Below are 20,832 nucleotides of genomic sequence, written 5' to 3' on the forward strand. Positions count from 1 at the left end.
CATAGTAACCGTTTAAACACATTTCAAGCTCACCAAATCATATAACGGATGAAAACAGCGAGCCAACAGTATACAATGAGCATACTTCACAAAGGTCACCGTGTCTGTACAAATTTGTGCACTCCAGACGCTCGTAAACTATCTAAATTAACATTCAAATCGAAATAACCCACTACACGGACCCACAACCACCACTAAAGACACCCGGAAACGGCTGGAATGAGGTACATACAGAGATACCCCACCGATAGCATCACTAACCCACAAGCCAGACCTGCTCGCATGTCACATAGACCACATCCAACGCCACGAACCAACCTCCTCCTCCTCCCCATTTACACATCCACAAGCATCTCAACCCGCGTTCTTTTCGCCCCCTTCGCGTTTCAGACCCATTACGACACCCCTTACATACACGATCGAACTATCTGTCAGAAGAAAATGAGAGGAAGACGCGGTGAACTCGACGAACGTTGCTGTGTGCTGGCAGCACATACACGCTATTTGCGCAGAGAACGCGGTTTTGTACGTGTTTATAGAGTCAGAGGGGCTATATGGTAACTTGAGTGGTATCCGGATATCGTTGGGAGGTTGGTGAGGCCGTGGATTCGCGGTCGAGGGTTGTTTGTGCAAATGATCCCTGCATGTTGAAATCGCCCGTTTCACTCGAAATATCGTATATCTGTGCGTTTATGGTGAATGTGGGTGATTGTACACACAATATATTTCGCCACTTGATGTTCGAGATTGAAAATGTCAAGTCAGTTCTCAAATTCATCGAAACAATATCCATACTCGCCTCTTCTCCTCCACCCCGAATCCACCGCTCTTCTCTCAAATTTCGAACCGGATTCATATCACCCCCTAATCTATGAATACCCACTAGTCTATCTCACGTACATACTCGCATAATCCGAAGCTCAAACACGAAAATTTTCATCCATCTCCCGAGCACCGAATTCAGTTCTCCAGCACTAGAGCACAAAAACCACGTACGAGTTCAATAAAGACGCAAATTAAGAATACACCGAATGCACACTAACACGTTTCGGATGTTCAGATAGTGCTCCAGGTTTGAATTTTTGCAACACAACTCACCAAGTGTGCATGATCCTCGGATGTCTCTCCCCGTCCCATTCTTCCGAAAGAATGGCATTTTCAAACGACTTTGTTGTCAAGGGTTCTATTCGGGTGATACGTAATAGTGAACGGTGTTTTGAAAATGTTGGATCGAGCGGTGTCTTGACAAAAGCTAGATGTCGATGTTATGTATATTTCACTGAAATGCATTGTACGTACGGATTCAACGCGATGGCAATGACATACCGAGTAGTAGCAGAGTGAATAATTCAAATCTTGCAGCAGAGTGGCACTGTACTCGATAAAGCTGGAAGAAAGTTGACATTGCAAGAAATTCCATGTTTGAATCCAAACCGAAACGAAATGTCCATCAAACACACCGAAACAAAATGTCCAAATCAAACACACCAAAAACACATCTATTCACAGTTCCAAAAGGTTTAACGACAGAAGCAAGCCGTACATACCCTCGGCTAGCACTCGCTTCGCATTGAACTAGCAAAAACTCATTCGTAGATCCTCAAACTCGGACCCTGCAAAGCACGGTACAACCCGAAATTGCATAGCGTACCGGTGTACGTACAGCGGCGTGTTTCTGGGACTATAAAAGGGTGCGTGAATCGACTCACTTTTTCCCATTCCACTCCCACTCCCCTCTCAGGGGTCCTCTCCTCTCTCCTCCCCTGTTCTGCACGGTGTCGGTTGTTCAGGTAAGCTATTCAGCTGCGCTTTGACACCGCGACTGACGGTGTTTTACCGCCTGTTTGTGTGCCAGGTCATCGACTCGACTGACGAGCAGAGCACAGCAGACGTGTCCTGCACACGGTGAGTGAACTGCTTGGGTCTGTTGAGACGATGCTGAATGGTGGTGTCGTGGTCTAGACGCGTTGTAGCGACATATTCAGTGAGTACGAGTGAAAATGTGTGACTCGCCTCATCCTGACGCGTCCCCCTTGCCCCCATTGCCACAGGTCATTGTGCTGCTCATGGGTTGACGTGTCGCGCTGGAACGTGAGTACGAACCCTACACACACGTACATAACCACTCCCATAGTGCTGCAAGACCCTTCTCGTGTCGTTTCACGCTCTCTGCCGCGTTGTTGAGAACTCGATTGAGGCCGGGCTAGAATGAGAGGTAGATGTGAGTACGAGCCTTACACACATGTACATGACCACTCACCGGACACTTCCATTGTGCTTGTCGTTCCGCCCTCTCTGCGCCGTGGCGCCATGGTCTGTGAGTACAAGTAAAAACAAGATAGTCACGCCACGCTGAAGCTCTTTTCCTCACCCGATGACTGCTCGCCGTATACAAGAGGACCCGCCCATTGCACAGCAAGACCCTTACACCACCCCCGTCATTTCGCCCTGTCTGCCGATTTGTGCATCGTGAGATGCGCCATAGCGCCATGTCCTGTGAGTACATATGAAAATGGCCTGGTCGCGTCATGCTGAAGCACCCTTCTTCACCCCCGCTATCACAGGTTGCCACCCATAGCACTGGACCTCGAGGCAACAGTGAGTACTAAATCCCAAACACATATAGATGTCCGCTCACCGTGTGTAAAAGGACCATTTTGTTGTGATGCAAAGAGACCTTCCCCGCCCATCGCTTTGCCCGTTGGATGCGCCGCGGCGCTGTGTTCAGTGAGTAAAGTGAATATAAAACCCCTTCACTGAATCACCTCGTCTCGACCTAGTGTCCAGTGTTGTGTTGAGGCTAGGCATATTGGTGAGTAAGAGGACGACGGCCTGGCCAACCCCTCGTTTATGACCTTGTAAGCTGAATAGATGGTGTCCAGTGTTGTGCAGGAGGGTGTAATGGATGTGTCGGGGTTAGGCATGGTGGTGAGTAAGACTACATAACCACTCACCGTGTGTAAGAGGATGACGTCCCTCATTTTTGACCTCGTACACTGCCAAAGTGCTGTCCCACCCCGCTCGCCTCTAACAGCCCCGCACAACCACTCGTTTTCGACCTCGTATGCTTGGTGTCTAGTGTTGGGCAGGAGGATATAAGTGATGTGTTGATGTTAGGCATAGTGGTGAGTAAGACTACATAACTGCTCACCGTGTGCAAGAGGATGACGTCCCTCATTTTTGACCTTGTACACTGCCAGAGTGCTGTCCCACCCCGCTCGCCTCTGATAAGACCCCACGGACCAGACGGAAAGTTGTAGGCATGGTACGTGATGATTATGCGTCGGGAAACAGTGGTTAGACTCGACTCGACCAGCATGGAACTTGAATTGGAAGCACCCTCGACATGACACGCCAATGTCGAGTCAGTCATCCTGGCCAACGGTCCGACTTGCAAGATAAAAGACAACATGAATTCCATAATTGGAAAGCAAGTTGCTTGTTTAAAATGGAAGAACAGTCAAACGTCGCCTCGATCATAGGGGTGCATAATACTTATCAAGTGGCTGATATATAGTAGTAATAGTGGAGATACAGGGGAGGTAATCATTAATATCATTATTAATCAACAGTGAGACCTACTCACCGAGCACCGACGAGTAACAACCGCGAATCTTCTGCGTCCTTCGTTACCATATCCGCATCCGCATCCGCATCCAAAATCTGCGCGGCCGAGATATGTGCATGTGTATGCACTCGACACTCGGTTGGTGTTGGTGAGTCATTACTTTTACTTTCCTTCTTTACATGTTCACTTTGACCTCCAGACCCGTGCTGCTGGCCACTTACACTTCAATTACACTTCCAATTACATAGCGTAGAACAGGGTTAGGTATATTTATAACTGTTAGTGTTAGTGTTATGTCAAAGTCTCCTAAGTCTTCGGAGCGCGCTCAATTTGGATATCGAGGCTCAGAGCCGCTGAATTGTGCAAATGCCAAACGCTCGTCGGGGAGTTCAGTCCCGGTGGTACTATGTTCACACTGATCAACGGTAGGTGGTATCAAAACATCACGCTGACCATGATTACTACTTGATTAAGTGAAAAAACAACCCGCTAACCAATTGCATCAGCATTTTTTGGCTGCATAAAACTATACATCCCAGTCACACGCCGCGCGCGCTCAACGACATCTACCGACAAAAATGTAACCCGGAGAGACTTTCACCGGACCTTCAAATTAAAACCATTCTGCATTCCCGACAATGACAATAGCTTAGCTTGTTTTCTCATGACACAGGGCAGCGAAGCTAACCCACCTAACCCAGATCCACCCGCGCTATTGACGTGCCGTGCCACATCTGGATGCCCTATCACATGCACACGTAGCGCGGAAGCACAATGAAGCACGAATCCCAAAGCGTCAAGTATGCATCGGTGACGCGAGGACTCTGACCTCTGACAAGGGGTAAGTAGATAGCTTATCAGACGTCGCATCCCCATCCTTCCCAGCCCGCGAAAGAAATCGCCTTCTCGTTCGTTCCTGGACCGGGTGGAACATCCTATCTCCTTTGTTTGTTGTTCGCAGGGATGGGTAATAGCCAGCACCATCTGATTAACAAGAAATATTCCTGGAAGAAAATCGTCGTTGTTAGTTTGAGCACACGCATGTTCCATGCCCATGTTCAACGTTCAGGGTGAAAGGGTGAAAGCTTCCATGATAGGTCAGATTTCGAATTTCCAACCTTACCCTACGTTTCAATTTCGAGTCTATGAGTACCCTCACTGAACTGACATGACATAATAGAGCTCTCCGAAGACAGAAGACAGAGGTTCCAGTTCAGCGGGCACACAGGCACATCCGAATCCGAATCCGAGGCGTTTGCGTTTGCCACCGCCACGACAGAACAGAACAGAACAGCGTCATTCGTACACTCCTTACTCTTCCATCTTCATGTCATTCCGACCTTCAGCTTCGGGTGTGACTATATACAACCATATACAACTCACACGCGCATCGCTCAAAACACCCACCTGTAATTTATATCTCCACAAACACACACCAGTTTCCAAACAAAGACACCCAGAAAATCACGGAGTTTAATATTACTCAAACACCCAACACTCAACACAAAACAGATTAAAAAAACTTTACCGCCACGGGACTGATCTTCTACTTGTACGTTCCTACTGCTCTCCCTCCTAGACTCGAATACGTATGTATGTATGGGAAGTGATATCTGGAAGAGCATATGTATATGATCATGAGTAAGAGCCTCACGCTAACACGAATACAGGGAGTGAATATTGAGAAATGAATAAACACACTTGTCTTGTCCGTACCACCCCAGGCCTGGCCCATACCACATCATGCAACACCACGACTCGACTCAGACCTGTGCATTTGATTTGTCTTCTATTGCAACTGAGTAAGTTTGTATCCGTAGTTTTTACTCATAGATTAACCAAAACCAAAACCAAAACCAAAACCGAACAAATCTTCTGTTTGGAATTCATTGATGTAGCCGACCTCACTCCCTTCAACAACCTTCACTCTGCCCCACCTCACAATTTCACCCCCGGTCCGCGGTCTCCAGATCCTGTATCCAATTTGTCCGACCTGATCTGATCCCGAAGGCTCAACACACACACAGATGCAGGCGGAAAACACGTCAAGCAACGCCGCGGAGTGTCATGGTGCAGTTAAGATTTTGAATTGGTCAAGGTATACCAGGTATACCTGTATCAGCGCCTTGCCGTTGTCTACGTTTTGGATTCGGTCCCATAGTTATGATGTGCGACGTCACGACCATTTACTTTCACTTCGAGCGGTTCTGTGTTGTTCTGGAGTTCTGGAGTGTTTGGGAGTACGTATCCGCCTATGTGACTTCCAGCTTCCTGTTGATGCGGTATGTTAAAGAATAATACGCATACACTTAAGCTTAGCGCAATCGTAATGTATCCTTCAACTAACTCGCCTAGCTACAATTTATATTCTCCAATAACAGTTACAGAGCAGCATTCACGATTAGTGCACAAGTCTTAGGCTGCCAGCGTCTAGTATCAATTTTCCAGTGCATGCCACTATCCATAATCGAGTTGAGATCGAGTTCCAAAATTGTCTGAAAACACGAAATCCGCGGTGACGAGTGTCGTTTCTGTTCTCAGGAAAGTCACAGTCGAAGGTCGATTGTACAAAGCCACAAAGTCCCTAATTGTCCACTGGAGGTTCGGGCAGGCCAGTATGAAAATGGACTTCGAACTTGAGCTTGATATTTCAAGTAATATGTACAGAAAGTACAAGCTACATGTAATTAACAACGCTTGACGTCGATTAGCCCCTGATTGCTCCGTCGTGGCTTGGGTCGGAACCGTGGGAAAGTGAACTTCAATTGCGTTGGATTATGTAGGTTGATCCAAAGTGCACTCACAACATGAACATTGAAAATTGTTCACATTAATAGCAAGACATTCTTCAGACATTAGTACGTAGAACCAATGAGCCGATGTCAACCGACACCGAGTAGCATTGAGAAAGTATAACCCGTCCGGCATTGGCTGGGATTAAATGATTACATGATGACCTTATTAAAGCTCCGCTGGAACAGGGTAAGTACACTCGTTTGGATTTCATTGTCGAGGTTGGGTGAGAGACTTATCTATTGGGTACATATCAATGGTTAATGAATATTATTACTCCATTATATACTTTATAGCCTAAGATATGGGTTTTAGAGCAACATGAAGGAAATGAGACGGTCTACACCTTGCTGAGCGGCATGATCCTGGTATGGATATTTCAACAACCGCGTGATCGGCCCGTTGGAGTTTGGTGGAACGGTGTGGATATTTGAGGCTGCTAGAGCTGGCAAGAGTAGCTGAAGTTTAAATAGAGAGGTAATTATACTTCAAGTGAGTCACCTGCACTCTACTTACTTGCCCCATGTTCAATTATATCCTCAAGGCACCGGACTTCGACCAGATTCCAATTAATACGTCGCTTACTATTTACATTCCGCGGGAGCCGGATGTCGGCGACGACCAATATGTGTGAATAGTGAGCTATCTATCGGAAACATTAATACGCTCGAAACAGAGGAATCAATTAGAGAACACTTAAAGTGCTATACAACAGCTCGGTATCTGTAAAGACTACTCGTAGAAAGCAGTAGATATGGAGGCACGTTCGAGCACTTCCTTTTCAACGATATATTAATCATGATTATCGCGGGTACCTGTCTGTCTAATGCCAATGGAATACATATACTGACGTGAGAAGAGAATGTTATGTGCGATCAGATAGGTGTGACTGATGTATGGACTATCAAATTATTCGTATACAAAAACACAAGACTCATAGAAAATGGAATTTCTATCAATTTAGGCATACCCCTCAATTCCAATCAGTCGACTTTCCGTACTTCCACATGAATTCTGAAGTCGGGGACCATTCTGATACGGAATATATGTGAGAATAGTACCGGATCATGTAGAAGCTGCGTATCATGTCTAATTATCTTCTGAAGTATGACACCGGCGTAATCATCTTGCTCTGACATAGAATCGAGGTCTTCAACAGTTAGCCCCTGAGTTATGTGGTCTACACGAGCCTAAAAATACTACACACATTATCAGCAACTATATAATGGCTAATGGTAAAGGCATTGAAATGTAGGTCTGAGGCATCTTTGGAATCAAACCGCAATGGCTACTGCTAACTTCCTTGTCTTGGTTTCTGCGGCTGTGAGTGATTCATGAGTTTTATCTCAATACGGAAATCACTGATCATGATTTCACACTACATTTTAGTTATGTGTTGTCGCTTCTCCAACATTGGATGTTAGACAATCTTCTACGGCAAGTCTCCCTTCCGGGTGGGCACCATTCGGATGTTACAGGTAAGAAATTTGTAACAACATATTTATTCCCAAATAAACCTTAATTTCTCAGTGATTCAACATCATCACGAACCCTTCGTGTAGCATCCTTCACCGATATTACAGGCATGACCGTTGAGTCATGTATAGCGTTCTGCACTCCTGCAGGATATAATTTTGCAGGTCTTGAATTCGCTCGAGTAAGGTCAAATAATGATTTCCAAATGTCTTTTTCTAACATATTCTTATCAAGGAATGCTGTAAGAGGCCGGGTGTCAATGTGTCTTCCTTTCGATGTACTGATTCCAAATGTTCATATTCCAGATTGTGACAATATCATCGAGCCTCCAGCGGTTGTTATCGACAGCAGCAATTGCGCAACACCTTGTACAGGCAATGCCAATGAAATCTGTGGTGGTTCAAACGCTATTACAATCTTTCAGCAGTACGTATGCATAAACGTCCGCCGGGAACTTGATATTCAGGGCTATATCTTGTTCAATTGTACTTAGTACTGCAGCCTCGAATCCACCAACCCCCACGACAACCACGACAACGACAACGACAACGCCGACTCCAGTTGCCAGCATCAAGCAGTCCGTCGGCACCTTCCAATATAAAGGATGCTTCCAGTATGTCTATTATCTATCACATACCGTTATAAAGAGATTTCCATAGCTTAAATACTCTCTAGGGATCGTCCTGCTAACCAACCGCGTGCTCTCGGGACTCAACTGACAATCTCTGGAGTCACCGCTGAAACATGTACCGCTGCATGCAAAGCTGCGGGATTTGCACTAGCCGGGTTGGAATTTGGACAGGAATGCTGTAAGTCAAAAATTGATCAACTTATTAGAATATAACTTACTGTTCCACTTCTAAATACAGGGTGTGCAACCTTCATGTCACTAGTCTCGCCATTGCCCGACTCGCAATGCAACATGGTTTGCGTTGCAGATAGCACCGAGCTTTGCGGCGCAGGAAATGTCCTTGCCGTATACCAGGACACCACGGCTACTCCTCTTGATCAGAATACATGCCTTTCCCTTGGGATTCTCTTCCCAGGAGCAGGCGGTGTACCAGACTTTAATTTCAATCTTCTGATGGTACCATCAAGCGGGACTGGAACAAATGTTCTTCTTGGAGTCGTGTTTAATACTACGATCCCCATCAACCAGAGCGTTTTCAAACTTACAGTACGTACTGAGGTATACAATAAATTAACATTTTCCAACCAACTGAAAACCTTTACTCTCAGGGTAGCCTTCCCCAAACTAGTCCTGGACATTCTTTCTCCATTTCCGGAGGTCAGGGTGCAGTTGGTGCCAACTCCGGAGGAGTCGACGCTGGTTTCTCAATCCCGCTAATCGCCGGACAAGCAGTATTATTCGACTTCGTCAACTTCAGCACTAACATATGCATGAAGGTGCGAAGGATTTTCCGATTTTTTTATGAGACCTCCCTGATACTGTATCGATGTAGCCTAATCCAATCGGTTCCTTTGGACCATTCATCGGGCCGCCGGTGCTTTCCGTCAATGGACAGGCCAATCCTTGGGCATCTTGCGCGACAGAGCCATTGACACCCATATTCTCACCCACCGCGGCCAATGGCGTATGCACGAGCGTTTTCCTGGAGATGCTTCCCCCATCTATCGCTTAAGATTTGCAGTTAAATGCTACAAATGTGGAAATTGGATGAATATAAGGGGTAGCGCTTAACTTTCAAGGCTCAGAAGAGAGGCATATTTGACTTTCATGGTTCTCATTAACAATAATGTAGTATGTGATAGTTTGGAGATTAAATGCAGAAGCTTTTACCATCATAAAGTGTTATATGTTGTCGTATATCTCAAGGGTCAGGTGTACAATATTTTTGATACTACAGAATGACAACCTCAAAGCAACCATGTATGTCACTGGAGAAAAAATTGTCTATGACAGTACTCGATGAATACACCTTTATTGTCTGGGAGTGTGTTCAAGATAAAATTGAGATAAAATGGATGTACTCATGAACGTGTATACTATGGGGCCCCTGGATAATCTTGGGTTCATATATTTGTTTAGGCCCTGTTCGCTAGCAAGTCACGGTCGGCTAATTGATGTCTGGAACCAATCATAGCACGTGGACCTGCCACATGTCCGATGATTATCCAATGTGGTTGACTATTTCTTCATTCCTCTCTTTTCTCTTGATTGTTCTATGATTTGGGCAATATTTGTCTTTCTATACGTGTTGCAACTCGCTCTAGAAGTCATAACCTTCATTTTGGGCATCATACTATGGTGTCTCCAGACTGTAATCGACTTTCTCTCTCTCATTGTCTTCGTTCTCCCCTCTCCAATCTTTGTGATCCGTCACAGTACGTTGGAATGCTTCGAGGAAACCAAAAGGGCATGGGGCCGTCTCTGGATACCTATTCGTGAGTAGATACAGTGTATCTTCAGTGACATCATTCACATCAGGTTTTGTAGTTGAACAGAAAGCCCGACCCTTCCTTGGCACACGAGCTGATCTCCAATCGCAAAAACAAAAACTCCAACGTCGTTTTGACAATGCAGCCCCCAGGACCCAAGTCTATGTTGACACCCGCAATCAACTGCACTTGCTCGACACCAAGGTCTTTGCAAATGAAGCAGCGTTCGAGCTCACCATACGCCGGTACACACCACCCGAGGAATACGAGGCCTACTGCCATCGCTACGGTGTCACTCCAATGCGTGCTTTGATAAAAAGGACATCGTCGCCTGGACCTGCTCCAGTCCCCGCTTCCACCTCTGCTTCTTGATGGTCGATGCTATCTTTTCGTTGTTTTTACCTTGAACTGCTCGTTGTTTCCCTTGTATACACGTTTCATGCAGTAACTTTGTCATCATGCCTTCCTTATCTTGGACTGCTTTACCTTTGTATGTAACTCTCACCCGCTGCCTTGCTGATATCTTGGACTGCTTACCTTGCGTACAAATCCAGCAATATATGTATATGTGGACTCCAGACGTGGCGACTGCTTGGCCCTTGTGCGTGATCGCGCAGGTCAGAGAACGTGTTGTCTACGCTACTGATAGTTGGAAATTGCATTTTGCATCAAAGTCCTGATGATTCGGGACAAGGTAAAGTACTCACATCGACAATGCCCTGGGGCCGGTCATCATGGGAATACAGTATTGAGCACAGGGAATTCATCTGAACGGTGTCCCTATGGATGAAGTATGATGGGATGGATGACCGAAGCAGGCTTAACGCAAAAGAGTGTGTGGAAGATGGAATAGGGCAAGTTCGTGTTATTTTTACATTGCCATCCGGCTCCTTGCAACAACTCTTTCCCTCTGGTATCTATCCACCGCGTCACCTTGCTTATGTTGAATGGTTCACCAAATTTGACCGTCTTCCGGAGGCTGACTTGAATCTTTACAAAGTCAGGTGGTCTATTAAAAATGGCGAGAAACTTGCATCAGTGATACCGGTATCCCTTATACAAAGGAGCGTCCTAAGTGGGGACACTTTATTCCAGCTGATTGGACTAAATTTAACGTTTTGGACAAGTGTAGCGTATTTTATTTGAATTGTTTCAAGGACCGTCATACGTACTTTAATGTGTACTAATATGCTGTACTAAATTGACTGAAAATTAGCAGCTTTTAGTAAATAATTATACGACCTTGGTAACAATTCTATGCATTTGCTGGAGATTAGATATAATACTTCCTAATTATTTTAAGATTCCCAAGGGAGGGTTTTCCTGATGCAGGTTCCCTTAAAAAGTGGAAGTTTAATCTCCCCTCTGTAATGCAGAAAGTCAAGAATATTATACAGGAGCAGTCCTGGGAGATTGACCGGTATGACTTGCTCCTCCGCCTGTGTGTGTTCGCGCAGGTCAGAGAGATGGAACGACGTGTTGTGTATGCTACTGACAATTGCGTCTTACAACGAATCATTGATGATTCAGGCCGGTCATCATGGGCATACAAACTTGCCTTACAGTATTGAGCACAGGGAATTCAAATTTCATCTGAACTGGTGTCCTCATTAGTGTCCCCATGGATGAGGCGTGATGGGATGGACGACTAAAGCAGCCTTAATGCAAAAGAGTGCGTGGAAGATGGATTAGCCTCAGGTTCCCCTATAAAGTGGAAGTTTAATCTCCCCTCTGTAATGCAGAAAGTCAAGGATATTATACAGTCATTCTCTCTTAACTACACCTTCCCAAACCCACCGCTCTCCAAGAATGCCCGCACGCTTCCAACAATGCGATCCAGGCCCTCAAGCCACCGTGCCAGTTCAACATCAAGCTCATCAAACGGCTCTCCTTGCGCAATAGACGTGTAGAAGGCATGTCGATGGGGTGTCGCTCGGATCGCAACCTGATAGACAATTAAGTTCCGAGGCGTAGTACCTTGGCGCACTGTGACTCACCCCGACTACACCCCTAATCACAAAGTTGTGGTGGTGTCGCAGCACCTCGTCATATGCTCGCCGGAAGCAGACGTGAAGTTCGCAAGAGGTATCGCGCTGCATGTGCTGCAGGGCGCGACAGGTGAACAAGAGACCTCTACGATGGGAGTTTCAGTAGGCAACGAATTGAATCTGGGATTGCAGAAACTTGTATCCCAACGAACCGTCAGAGAAAACATTCTCACCTTATTAATCGCACTAGGCACGGCGTGGCGTGTCGGTGTGGCTCATTCTTCTCCGATTGAACGAGTTCCTCGAGGGTGCGGGATGCGTCTTTATGGGAGTCGTACCGAGCGCGTACGCCCTGTAATTATGTTAGACGTCAATAAATGACACATAATATCAATAGGATGGGAAGCGGTCAAGGTAAGTCGAGCCAGTAGACATACATTGATGTTCCCCCTAATATCGGCCTGTACGAATCCAAAAACACCGGATCCTAGAAGGTCTGTTGATCATTTGGTCAGTGAACGCTTGCTTCATAAGGTGTAAACCGCAAAGGAGAATAGAAATTTTATAAGGATTGGACGACGACGGTTAAGAAATGCATCGAAGAAATGGATTGAAAAGTCGCACCAAATAACTGAACCAGCCCATCTGACGCTGCCAGAAATGCCTCTGTCTCCACACCTCCTTGACCGTCTTCGCCAGTAAATGGAACATCAGCAAATGACTTTGAAAGGGAAAAATGGTGGGGTGGCGTTGATGAATTGATCCATGGATTAAAAGCACACATTGTAAGTCAGAAAAATCAGACGGAAATTGACCAATTGGCATACGCACCTTTACGGTCTGAAAGTAAGGAGCCATGGAGTCGATATGGGTCTGGAGTCAGAGGAGGCTCAAATATGGCTACGGTATGGATGGGTCCGACACGTTCATGCCATGAGTTCGTATGTTTAAAAATGGTTCCATCATGATCGTGCATGTCGACCGAACATCAGATTTTCGACTACGTAAGCATCAATGCATGACGTTTGTTTGGTTGGTTGGTTGGTTTGCGAGATTACTAAGACAGCCACCCGGTGTGTAGCAGGGGTAAGGACCCGACCCTCACCCTGTCCTACACAAGCCCTTGAGCTAATTTGCGTTATTAAAAGTAGGTTAAATCTTTTATTTTTTCTTTCCTAAAATTAACAGGGAAAAAAACATGAGAAAAAAAAGGTGGGTATTCAGGACGTTTGTAATCCAAATTAAATTATGTAGAATAGAAGCAATAGTAGTAAAGAAAAAAATGTCCTGGTCCATTCATACAATTTTATTCATTCTGCAGAAGATCCGCCTCCATCTTGCTATATAGCGCGATATTGTCATCTACTTCTTGTATATTCTGGCTGATGCGCAGTAATTCCTGCATGGCGCATCTCTTCCTTCTTTTTTCACTCTCAATCAACATTCGAACAAGATCGAGTTTGCTGTAACTGGAAAGATTCTGGGTATCTGTTGAATTATGTTAGTAAATACCACGATGTAGAACTCGTTTGAAACTTACGTGTGTCTTGTTTGGGCTCTGGTTTCGGTTCAGGATTTGACGATGATTGATCCATCGTGGTAGTAGGCTCAACATTTGCGGCCATATCGCTATGAAACGTTGAACTTGAAGGTGGTGAAGAATATACGGTACCTCCGGGAGCAGCGACAAAACTGCAATTAGCAAATAGTAGATGATGTGCTTTGGAGAATATGGCAACTTTTTGAGAGGAAGACGGCCCACTCGCCAAGTCTTCACTGCTAATGTTACCACTTTGCCTTGAGGTAAAGGCATCTTTTCTGCACCTCTCTTTGGAATAGGTTGTGGTGTCATTGGTAAGAGTTGCGCCGTGAGGCATAATAGAAATGATGCAGATATCCAAATTATGGCCTGACACTCTAGGCGAAGTATACGATTGTACTGCGAAATAAAACATTAGCAAACCATATGAATAACCGAAAGGGAGAAAGTTTACCGATGTTAAACTCTCCCTTTGCGAAATATCTTCAACGATCACGTCCATGGTTGTGTAATTAGAATAATAATAGTAGCTGGGATTTTTCATTGCCTCGTGAACCCCCAATTTTATCGTCATCAGCAGTGCTTCGGATTTGGTGCGTATCGAGCGCAGACTATTCAACGAGCGATATATGTCCCCGAAGAAACCTGTCACTACGTCTGTTGAAGAGTGTGGCGAATGAATGCTCCAAGATTCCAATGGTGTTGCGTATCGCAATGGGAACGAGTACATCGGGGTTGCTTCCGGAGGTAGGTCGCCCATGTGCGCCTCCGAATTTCCGCCTAGCCATCCTTCAACATCCAGCCAGCGGTCAAACTTAAAAACAGCGTCGAAAAGATCGATTTCTTCGAGCAAGAGCTCTGGAGGGTGGATACCGAACGTGAGGTTGTTCGAGATTGATGGGGATTTTGGATAGAACGACCATTCTATCGCCCCCTCATCGAGGTTGGCATCCGTGTCTTCCTCGGAAAGCATGTTGATCGGTTGGGTGGAGGATGGCTAAGGCTCTCAGCTTAAAAGGGCTTTTATAGCGCTCCGCACTGGATGGTTATTTATTATTAGAATGCTGACAGGGTTGTAGGCGCCCGGCACAGCCCATCTGAATACATTTACAGCACTGCCATTCATCCGTGGTATGGATTGAATGTGTATATACGGCATGAAGAAAGCTGTACTATGTATTAAACTACGCAAAGCCGAAATAATCGTGGCCTTGGATTCAGAAAGAATCTTAGCCTAACACTCGTGTCTCGTTTGACACAGCATAACCATAGAATGGATGTACCAGCTCGGACTGGTGCCTATCTCACGTCGCACATATTGAGGACTAAATAAAGAGACGGACTCTGGAGGTTCAAACTTACACCAAACTAATTATACCTCCCACCAGTTTTCTCATGGAAGAGCTCGTTATAAGTATTGAATATCGAGAATATGGGGATAATAATTTCGAGTTTGAATTCTTGGGAATATTATCGTACGCTAATTATGCGGACGTCGGCTATAGCACTGGCACCTGTGTTATGGTGGCGCATACTTGCATAGCCTATCTGACTGGACAACCCTTTGCTCGCTCACTGGGCCATACTAATAGTACCCTGGTTAGGCATCTTGTTTCTCTTTATAGCGGTCCAACAGCCGAAAGCCAACTTGAAGTGATTCATATTGTGGGGGCCACTTGCCACGTTGTTCACCCCACAGAAAAACAATACACCATTGGAAGCATCCGGGGTACACTGTCTAAGAATCTGGAGTTTGATGCTCAGACGATGTTTTTTTTGCTCGTAAGGCTTGACTGCAATTCATTGCAAAGATATTGACTAGTGAAAAGACAGCAATATCGATATTTTACTTGTTCCAGGCTGTCCACAAGTGATGTGAATAAATGAGTGTACCTTATATTGATGATATCTGACTAATTCACACAATTATCATAGATTCATCCAGATTCGTCCAGAGCAAATCAACAATTAAGAACTACGGCTACATCCGACTGACAACCAAACGAGCTCGAACATATCGCTGGGTCGTCCTACCATAAACGGACCAGAACGAGCTATGGTGAACTGGCCACTGCTATGGTACCGACTAGCGAGTCAAGTTCAAATCATTTTGATTACCAAGCCCCCAAACATCTGCGACGCGAAAGCCCATCGAATGGCTTGAAGGTCGGAGGATCAAACACACCGACTGTACCCGTACAAATTTCCTAAATAGGAAGCGGTAGCGAATGAATCAGTATGTTGGATGAGCCTGCTGAAAGTTGTTGAACCTCCAGTTAGCGCCGATAAAACCAGGACGCTCGAGCCGCGATTTAACAGAAATATGTGTTTTTCCCAGCCTTAAATATCTCCACTTCCAAGATGTGCCTCTATCCCCGAATCCGCATCAAACTGAGAGAGTCATTTAATAGGGGTCCAACTCGGCCAACAACTCCATTGTTAATAAATACCTCCGCTACAATCTAAGTGTCAAAAGGAGAAGGAAATGAAAGTGTGATAGAAGTTTCCATTGTCTTAGAAGTTTTCCATTGTCTTGCATCTTGTATAAGTTGAAGTCCAATTCGAAGGCCAGGAAACTTCATTTAAAAATAGCGCATTCGCTGGTATCTGTGATCAGCGTGGGCGAAGGCGCGTGGCCTCAACCACGCGAGCTCGGCAAAAGCAGAGGATTTTCAACCGGAGATCAAACTTTACACCACATTTTCATGTCGACGTGTTGATGATGACATACAACGGCTTGGCGCCGCGATCGCGTGTTTCCAGGCTGCTTGGAATTTTTTCACGTCAATGCGAACCAGTTTGGATCTGCAAAGAAATTTGGAAAGGAATCCGAAGTCCAACAAAAGTCCTTCTACAAGGATTTTGAATGTATGACATTGACGGAGCGTGACGGAACCGGACTGCGTTTCCAAAGTCGCGGTCCAATGGGGAGCGGCCGCCCTGGTTTGCCAGCATATTTTTTCCCACTGTCATGCTAAACAGGGTCTGAGGGGCGGAAAGCAACCAAATCTGAGCCTCGGTGTGAAATAAGAAGTAACGCCAGTTCATTCCCTGTTTGTCTCCCCTCCTCCACCCCCTTTTCAAACAATCGAGCGATGCCCGCCGAACCCACCAAAGCGAAGCTGAAACGGCGCACTAGCAGGAAGGACTTGGAAGAATATCGGTTTGATGGGAGTCATGGGAGGGAGCTCGAAATGAAGCGGAATAGAGGTGCGTCATGATCCAGCTATCCCTGAGACATTTTGTCGCTGACGTTTTCATTCATTTTGACCTTCGATTTCGGCATGTGCAGGCGAGGTGTGTCAAGCTCACCCTTTCATTCAATGCTTTGTAGCTTCTAATAGAATCTGTCAAAAACAACAGGTTAGCTGCGCCGAATGTCGAAGGTATGCGATGATCGCACCCTTTTGAAAACGTCGGAGGAACTGATAACGAGGTATACGCACAGGTTGAAGATAAAATGCGACAAGCAAATACCATGTCAGTCATGTCAGGTATGCGATTTACGAAACTTGGGATTACGGACTTTGTGCTTGATATCAGCGATGCTCAAATCGTGCTTCTAGCGGAGGGGATGTGCGGCGTTGTGTCCGAACGGTGTGTGACGTTGATTTCTCGCCCTTTCTCTATGTCGAGATGCTAACCTTCATCTAGGGAGCCTCGCAACTGGACAAGGGACCAGGTCTGCACCTACACATTCTCACCACCATTTCTTTGAGATTTTATTCAACTGAGATGCGTAGATTCGTGTTGGCTGCCACCGAACACCTCCATCGACGAATCTCGGCGCTGAGCGGGCGGATCCGACAACTTGAAGATGCACTGCTGGCTATCCACTCAAAGTACTCATCGGAGCCACATCCGTTGCTACATGAAGACCTGATCCACGCTGATGAGCGGGAAGGCGAGTATGAGGGCGCGGCTGAAGATGGACAGGGTCAGGTACAGCAACCAGCTGAAGTCCTGGATGCGTTTGGGACCCTGTCGATCTCGGAACATGGGATATCGAGGTTTTTTGGTCCTACAGGTGGCTCAGAGGTGCGTCGTTTTTATACGTTCTCACTCTCTGTGTGCCGGTTACTTATCGTCCCGAATGGAAATGGGATTCGCAGAGTCTGCTCTTGGTACGTCGTCCTCGTCAGCCCATCCTCGCCTTTAATCCCTTTTTGAACTTTCTCTCCCATCCCATCCCACCATCATGTCACATCAAATAGGCTAATATCGACTCAAATCATGCATCACCCGAAAGTATCCCTACCCCTGACTCTGGCCAGGGTTCTCGGAGCCCAATGTCCATCGGCGACCTATCGTTGTTTTCACAATCGTTCCCATTCACACCAATGGGTCAGCCAGCAGACGTCCAGGCGCTCATCGAGACGCATCTACCTTCCTACGAGCGCACCCTTGCCCTATGTGAGACTTATTTTGAGCAAGTGTCATGGATCTTCCGAGGCGTCACACGGGTGCAGTTGATCGAAGATATGTTGCCGGTCATATACAAACGTCAAAGTGCGCCTCCTGGTGAGGATTACAGTGGACCGCATGATCTGGCTTTGGTATTTTTGATCCTTGCCATCGGCGCTTTGGTTGGGAATGAGCCCTCCAATGCGCTCGGAGAGCACTTCCACCAGGTCGCCAGGGCGGCAATGTCCCTACAACCTGTTCTGGAAAAACCATCCATCGTCACCATTCAAGCCCTCCACCTCATGAGTATTTACAATGCCATGAGTGGTAGTGATTTGAAGAGCGAAACGAGCATGGAGATGACCTGGTCTTTGATTACTCTTGCTGCCCATTTATCGCAAACGGTATGTTGACGTTTATTTCGATGCTCTGATCCATTCACTTACTTTGTTCTTCACATCGTCTTAGATCGGTCTTCGTAAGTCGCGTTATTGATCATTGTCATCGTTTTTATCGCCCATTCTGATACGCAATTTTAGACCGAGACAGCGCGCGGTGGGGCCTATCGCCGAAGATGGTTCAACGACGACGCATACTTTTTTGGGACCTTTTCGTCGCTGACGTTTGGCAGGCAAGTTGACGATCTCTAAAGCTCACCTCCATATTTATCTCACTCATTATCAAAGAGTCTTAACACCGGGCGCCCGCCGTCATTTTCACTCGCGTATATCGATTGCAGCTATCCTCAGTACGGTGCAAACGACGGATTCGGCTCGTCATGTATGTCAATTTCCTCACATGTTAGATAAAGGTCTAACCACCTAATTCATACAAAGTCGAGGTATGGCAATGCCGTTTTGCAGCTGAATGCGTGGCAGATGTCACTGCGAGAACATTGACTGCTGAAGCTCCCTCGTATGCCACCATCATGGAGCTCGACCGGAAAGTGCGGGATTTCCCTTTGCCAGATGGTATTTCCGCATCTTCAGATGACCTTGCGGAATCTTTCCAACGCTGCGTGCTGGACCACATTCGAGAAACAGGTGCGTTTCAAGCCCACTACTTACAGATAACGAATTATTAATTTTTCCACTGCTCACAATAGTCTTGATGTATATTCACCGGAGTTTCTTTGCTCAGGCCATTATCGAGCATCCAGTCAACCCACTAAAGAGCGTATACGCGCCTTCTTTCTTGGCTGCGTACCGTGCGTCATCAACCATACTGAAATCCATCCGGGAACAATTCAATATCTGGCCGAACTCATGTTCTCGATTATGGACGATGTGGACATTTGCATTTTCCGCTGCTGTGAGTATTCCTTCTAAAGCATCGGTCGGTGTATTAACATCTGTAAAGGTGGTTTTTGGGACTGTTGTTACTCGTGGGCCGCGGTCGCCGCTTGCTCAATCAGCCATGGCGGAACTTGAACAAGCGTGTATATTATTCTCAAAGGCTTCTACCTATTCCATTCGGGCGGCCAAAGCTCTGGTATATCTGATAATTTGTTCATACATATATCACACTTACATCATCAAACACAGCCAATTCTAATCAAGCTGAGCGAAAAGGCTCGCTATGCTCTCTCCAATGCACAGAGCGAACCTGCACAGCTGTCTGGCGATAATGGAGGGGCCATGTGGACGATAAAGCAGGAGGATAACGATGACGAGCTTTCCATTTTCGCAGGACACACCCGATTTGTCTCCAGACATGGTGACGCCTCCCAATTCAGCAATATTTCACCCCCTCCACATAATCCCCATTACGAACCTAGCCCACCTTTGCGCCCACTCAACCCCCCGTCTGAGATACAAACCATCGATGTTTCATCCTCTAGACCGCGCGTCGGAGTTTCTGCTGTTCGATATGAACCGCCAGCGACGATATCTCTTTCGGATTCTAATCCATCGACGAGCAATATGGGTTGGAACCAGTCGATGCCCCTTCAGCCTGTAGACGAGTACATGGTGACTCCCTCGGAAGCCATACAATATCATTACCATCCCGCTGAAAGCTCTCAGCGATCATCTTCCACCAGCGTCCCTTCGAACGCCACATACAATTGGCAACCGGAGTCTAGGCATGAACCAAGCGCCCAACCAGTCATGCAAGTTCCATCGTCATATCAACCTGTTCAGAGGCAGCGTCCACCGCAGCAACCAGCAGCACGCTCACTACAACCCCATCACCAGCACTATAATGTTCAAGCCGCTCATGCCGGTGGTAGTTCTGCAGACGACATTCACCCACCACCACCACACCCACACCCGCACCCACATCCTCATCCACACCCACATTACGCTTCACACTACCCACCTCAACAACAGCAGCAGCAACATCGCTCCGTTTCCCAGCAAAATATTTCCCATCAACATTCTCATCCGTCGTCGCAGCAACCGCAACCGCAACACCATCCCGCCGCACAACAACAACCGCAACACCACCCTGCTGCACAACAGCAACCACAGCCCGCGCAATATAATTTGTATACGAATGGGGGTGGTGGTCAGGGCGGCTATCACGGTGCTCCTCCGAATATGGACCTTGCAGATCTTGGTCTGGCGTCGCGCGATTCGAGGCTGGATGAACGATGGGGCACGTTCATGGCCGACTCTGGACTCCTTGACGAATTTAGGCGTCGTTGAACACACACGGACTTC

The 20,832-nt window shown here is 46.5% G+C and overlaps 5 protein-coding genes across 5 annotated transcripts; 2 read left to right on the forward strand and 3 right to left on the reverse strand.

The window, feature by feature from the left end:
• Window positions 1-7,645: 7,645 nt before the first annotated feature.
• On the forward strand, window positions 7,646-9,480 carry JR316_0007612 (WSC domain-containing protein; the record flags this gene model as incomplete). Its single annotated transcript, XM_047893347.1, has 10 exons — window positions 7,646-7,684; window positions 7,751-7,839; window positions 7,892-8,018; window positions 8,072-8,078; window positions 8,143-8,263; window positions 8,331-8,450; window positions 8,513-8,646; window positions 8,707-9,014; window positions 9,077-9,244; window positions 9,301-9,480. The coding sequence occupies 10 exons, from the start codon at window positions 7,646-7,648 to the stop codon at window positions 9,478-9,480; spliced, it is 1,293 nt and encodes a 430-aa protein (XP_047746662.1).
• An 802-nt stretch (window positions 9,481-10,282) lies between these two features.
• Window positions 10,283-10,519, reverse strand: JR316_0007613 (uncharacterized protein; the record flags this gene model as incomplete). The annotated part of the gene is made up of 1 exon (XM_047893348.1): window positions 10,283-10,519. The coding sequence occupies one exon, from the start codon at window positions 10,517-10,519 to the stop codon at window positions 10,283-10,285; it is 237 nt and encodes a 78-aa protein (XP_047746663.1).
• Window positions 10,520-12,014: 1,495 nt separating this feature from the next.
• JR316_0007614 (Pleckstrin homology domain-containing family A member 8) lies at window positions 12,015-13,083 on the reverse strand (the record flags this gene model as incomplete). Its single annotated transcript, XM_047893349.1, has 6 exons — window positions 12,015-12,182; window positions 12,235-12,370; window positions 12,459-12,577; window positions 12,663-12,721; window positions 12,850-12,946; window positions 13,057-13,083. 6 exons carry the CDS (start codon window positions 13,081-13,083, stop codon window positions 12,015-12,017), a joined length of 606 nt encoding a protein of 201 aa, XP_047746664.1.
• A 448-nt stretch (window positions 13,084-13,531) lies between these two features.
• Window positions 13,532-14,738, reverse strand: JR316_0007615 (uncharacterized protein; the record flags this gene model as incomplete). Its single annotated transcript, XM_047893350.1, has 2 exons — window positions 13,532-13,713; window positions 13,766-14,738. 2 exons carry the CDS (start codon window positions 14,736-14,738, stop codon window positions 13,532-13,534), a joined length of 1,155 nt encoding a protein of 384 aa, XP_047746665.1.
• Window positions 14,739-16,860: 2,122 nt separating this feature from the next.
• On the forward strand, window positions 16,861-20,817 carry JR316_0007616 (putative transcriptional regulatory protein C1F7.11c; the record flags this gene model as incomplete). The annotated part of the gene is made up of 11 exons (XM_047893351.1): window positions 16,861-16,975; window positions 17,100-17,151; window positions 17,214-17,259; window positions 17,332-17,362; window positions 17,420-17,447; window positions 17,509-17,803; window positions 17,980-18,573; window positions 18,856-18,949; window positions 19,033-19,212; window positions 19,275-19,660; window positions 19,714-20,817. 11 exons carry the CDS (start codon window positions 16,861-16,863, stop codon window positions 20,815-20,817), a joined length of 2,925 nt encoding a protein of 974 aa, XP_047746666.1.
• Between the last annotated feature and the right edge of the window lie 15 nt (window positions 20,818-20,832).

The sequence above is a fragment of the Psilocybe cubensis genome, chromosome 7, assembly GCF_017499595.1.
Source record: "Psilocybe cubensis strain MGC-MH-2018 chromosome 7, whole genome shotgun sequence".
NCBI lineage: Eukaryota > Fungi > Basidiomycota > Agaricomycetes > Agaricales > Agrocybaceae > Psilocybe > Psilocybe cubensis.